General features: G+C 39.5%; 1 protein-coding gene across 1 annotated transcript; it reads left to right on the forward strand.

Annotated features, from left to right (window-relative positions):
• Nucleotides 1-1,026, forward strand: LOC129561111 (trace amine-associated receptor 6-like). The gene has a single exon (XM_055433511.2). It carries the CDS (start codon nucleotides 1-3, stop codon nucleotides 1,024-1,026), a length of 1,026 nt encoding a protein of 341 aa, XP_055289486.2.
• Nucleotides 1,027-3,984: the final 2,958 nt, after the last annotated feature.

The raw sequence follows: 3,984 nt of genomic DNA on the forward strand, positions 1-3,984 counted from the left end.
ATGACCAGCAATCTTTCCCAACCTGATACCGTGCAGCTCTGCTATGAGAATGTGAACAGATCTTGTGTTAAATCTCCCTACTCACCTGCATCTCGGGTGATTCTGTTCACAGTGTTTGGCTTTGGGTCTTTATTGGCTGTCTTTGAAAACTTCTTGGTGATGATTTCAGTTCTTCACTTCAAGCAGCTGCATTCACCAGCAAGTTTCTTGATCGCCTCTCTGGCCTGCGCGGACTTTCTGGTGGGAGTGACCGTGATGCCCTTCAGCATGGTCAGGTCCGTGGAGAGCTGCTGGTACTTTGGAGCCAGACTTTGTGCCCTTCACAGCTCCTGTGATGTGGCGTTTTGTTTCTCTTCTCTCTTCCACCTGTCCTTCATCTCCATCGACAGGTACGTTGCTGTTACTGACCCCCTGGTCTATCCCGCCAAGTTCATGGTGTCTGTGTCAGGGGTATGCGTCAGCATCTCCTGGATTCTGCCTATTGTGTACAGCGGAACTGTGTTCTACACAGGTGTCAGTGACGATGGGATGGAGGAATTAGGAAGTGCCCTCAACTGTATAGGTGGTTGTCAAATTGTTGTAAATCAAGAATGGGTTTTGGTAAGTGTTCTGATATTTTTTATACCTTCCCTTATTATGGTAATTCTTTATGGTAAGATTTTTATTGTAGCTAAACAACAAGCTCTAAAAATTGAAAATACTGGCAGCAAAGCAGAATCAGAGAGCTACAAATCCAGAGTGGCCAAGAGAGAGAGAAAAGCAGCTAAAACCCTGGGGGTCACAGTAGTAGCATTTATGATTTCATGGTTACTATATACAACTGATACATTAATTGATGCCTTTATGGGTTTCATAACCCCTGCCTATATTTATGAGATTTGCTGTTGGGGTGCCTATTATAATTCAGCCATGAACCCTTTGATTTATGCTTTATTTTACCCTTGGTTTAGGAAAGCCATGAAAGTTGTTTTAACTGGGGGACTTTTTAAGGATAGTTCATCAACCATTAGTTTATTTTCAGAATGAATGAGAGCAAAAGTTGAAAATTTAGGACTATTTTTAAAATTATGAATTTATGATGAAATTAGATACAAAAAATGAATAAAGCCTTTCAAAATTGGGAAAATATTTATTTTTTTCAAGTTAGCCAGGAACAAAGTTTCAGGCAGGTATTTTAATTATAAGATGTAAAGATATTTACATTGTAAAGATATTTATTGCACTAAATAATAAATGATAAAGTGCTTTACCTGTGTCGCCTGTCTCAATACTCTGCACATGCTCTTACCACATGCACTTGTCTCTTTCCATTTCATTGAATCCTGAATCTCATTTTTCATTGTCACATCTCTAATAATTTTCTCATTTATACTCAACTTTCATATAGCTTTCAATGGTCCTTCTTTCTCAGTCTTTTGCAACATTGTATTATGTTCCTAGGGTTGTCATGACAAAGTATCAACAGATGGGGTGGTTTAATAAACAGAAATTATTTTCTCCTAGTTTTAGAGGTTAGAATTCCAAGATCAATGTGTCAGCAGTTTGTTTCTTATGAGGACCCCTCTCCTTGGATTGCAGATGGCTGTCTTCTCTCTCTGTTCTGTCTTGGTCCTTGCTACATGATATAGTCTGCATCCTAATCTCCTTTATAAGAATACCAGTCATGTTGGATAAGGGCTCATCCTTAATAACTCATTTTAACTTAATTACCTTTTCAAAGATCTTGTCTCCAAATACAGTTATACTGCTTAATACTGGGAATTAGGACTTCAACATGTGAATTAGGGGTGAGGGGACCTGATTCAGCCCATATCAGACAGTCCAGGCTCAATAACATTACATAAGGCGTCCTAGGTGGCGCTAGTGATAAAGAACCCACCTGCCAGTGCAGGAGATGTAAGACGCAGGTTCAGTTCCTTGGTTTGGAAGATCCCCTGGAGAAGGGCATGACAGCTCACTCCAGTATTCTTGCTGGAAAATCCCATGGACAGTGGAGCCCTGCAGGCAGGCTATAATTCATAGCGTAGCAAAGAGTCGGACACAACTGAAGGGACTTAACACACACATAAGGGTCTGTAACTCTATCTCCTCTGTACCTTCCTGGAGCTTTTGGAGGAGCAGGTATGCCTCTCCTGCTTAATAGCTGGGCAGAATCTTGGAATGTTCACTTGCAGTATTGTGGAAGCAGTAATTCTGCTTTGGAATCAGATATTAGTTACAGACATTACGCAGTAGAAATTTGTGGAAAAATTGTACCACAAAAAGACTGGCATAATGATCATTAGCTAATGTAAAATCTGCACGTGAAAGCAATTATCACTAACAGTGACCATTTCTGCACCAATTTTTCTCACTTGAAGGTAAAGTGTAATTCACATCCCCATTTATTCTCAGCAGTTTTCTCACCTAAATGTAGTCTGTATTTACTTCTCTGGGATATTGTAGGGTCAAGAATTTTATGCTTTTTACAAATATTTTTAGATTAATGAGAGTACAAACAATGTGTGCTGTAAGTTTACATGTTGATCTCTGGAATACTTTACACTATTGATTCAATAAGGGTTTTTGGAATGCATTTCTGGAATATTTTGTATAATGAAACTAAGTTGTAATAAATTACTGGTATGTAAGCCTTTTTCTTTTGGATTGTTCTGTGGTGTCATTTCAGTTAAAACGGTTGAAGTAATTTTTCTCATTGGTTTTCACTGAGTCTTTTCATTGTTATCAAACAAATACTGAACATTCAGTTCAGTTCAATTCAGTCGCTCAGTCGTGTCCAACTCTCTGCGACCCCATGAATCACAGCACGCCAGGCCTCCCTGTCCATCACCAACTCCCGGAGTTCACGTAAACTCATGTCCATCGAGTCGGTGATGCCATCCAGCTATCTCATTCTCTGTCGTCCCCGTCTCCTCCCACCCCCAATCCTGCCCAGCATCAGTCTTTTCCAGTGAGTCAACTCGTCGCATGAGGTGGCCAAAGTATTGGAGTTTCAGCTTTAGCATCAGTCCTTCCAATGAAGACCCAGGATTGATCTCCTCTAGAATGGACTTGTTGGATCTCCTTGCAGGCCAAGGGGCTCTCAAGAGTCTTCTCCAGCACCACAGTTCAAAAGCATCAATTCTTCGGCGATCAGCTTTCTTCACAGTCCAACTCTCACATCCATACATGACCATAGGAAAAACCATAGCCTTGACTAGACGGACCTTTGTTGGCAAAGTAATGTCTCTGCTTTTTAATATGCTATACTGAACATTAATTATATGCAAATACATGTGTCAAGGATGGATAAGGATTAAAAAAATGTATTTTGTCTAGTATTTTCCTCAAGGGAAATAATTTTTGTAGGTAATATGGACAATGCATTTTCAATTATATTTTTGAGGCTTTGAAGAGTGCCATAGATGTTAAATCCTGTAAGCAGAGGACTAGTTGCCATTACCAGACTGGCACTTGGTATTGATCTTTCCTATAACATTGTCTTATCACCCACATATGGTCCCATGGCTTTGATTTGTTAAAAATTGTTAATGAGGACTTAAAATATTGTTAAAGAGGCCTTATTTTTGAGTAGAAAGAACTTTTGAGGTGTCTTCAAGCATGTTTCAACTTGTATAGGCAGATCGGAGTGTAAAATCTATTTTGGATTGTGGGATTAATCTCCTTAAGTGGAAGACTGGGCTTGGGAAAACAGAAAGACAATCTACAAAGAATAAATGAGTGGCCTGGTAACAATAAATACATTTTCATGCTATCACTTTCTATCCTTAATAAATTAGATTAGCAGCAGCAGATTTTTAAGAAAAGACATAATGTTCCCTATTTTTAGAGTATAGAGGACAATAGAAAAAAATTAAGTGAAAGAGTTGGATCATATTATAGTTCAGAGGAGAAGGGGACGATGGAGGATGAGATCGTTGGATGGCATCACCAACTCAATGGACATGGGTTTGGGTGGACTCCGGGAGTTGGTGATGGACCGGG

The sequence above is a fragment of the Moschus berezovskii genome, chromosome 10, assembly GCF_049115385.1.
Source record: "Moschus berezovskii isolate FMDL1 chromosome 10, NW_MosBer_1.0, whole genome shotgun sequence".
Lineage (NCBI taxonomy): Eukaryota > Metazoa > Chordata > Mammalia > Artiodactyla > Moschidae > Moschus > Moschus berezovskii.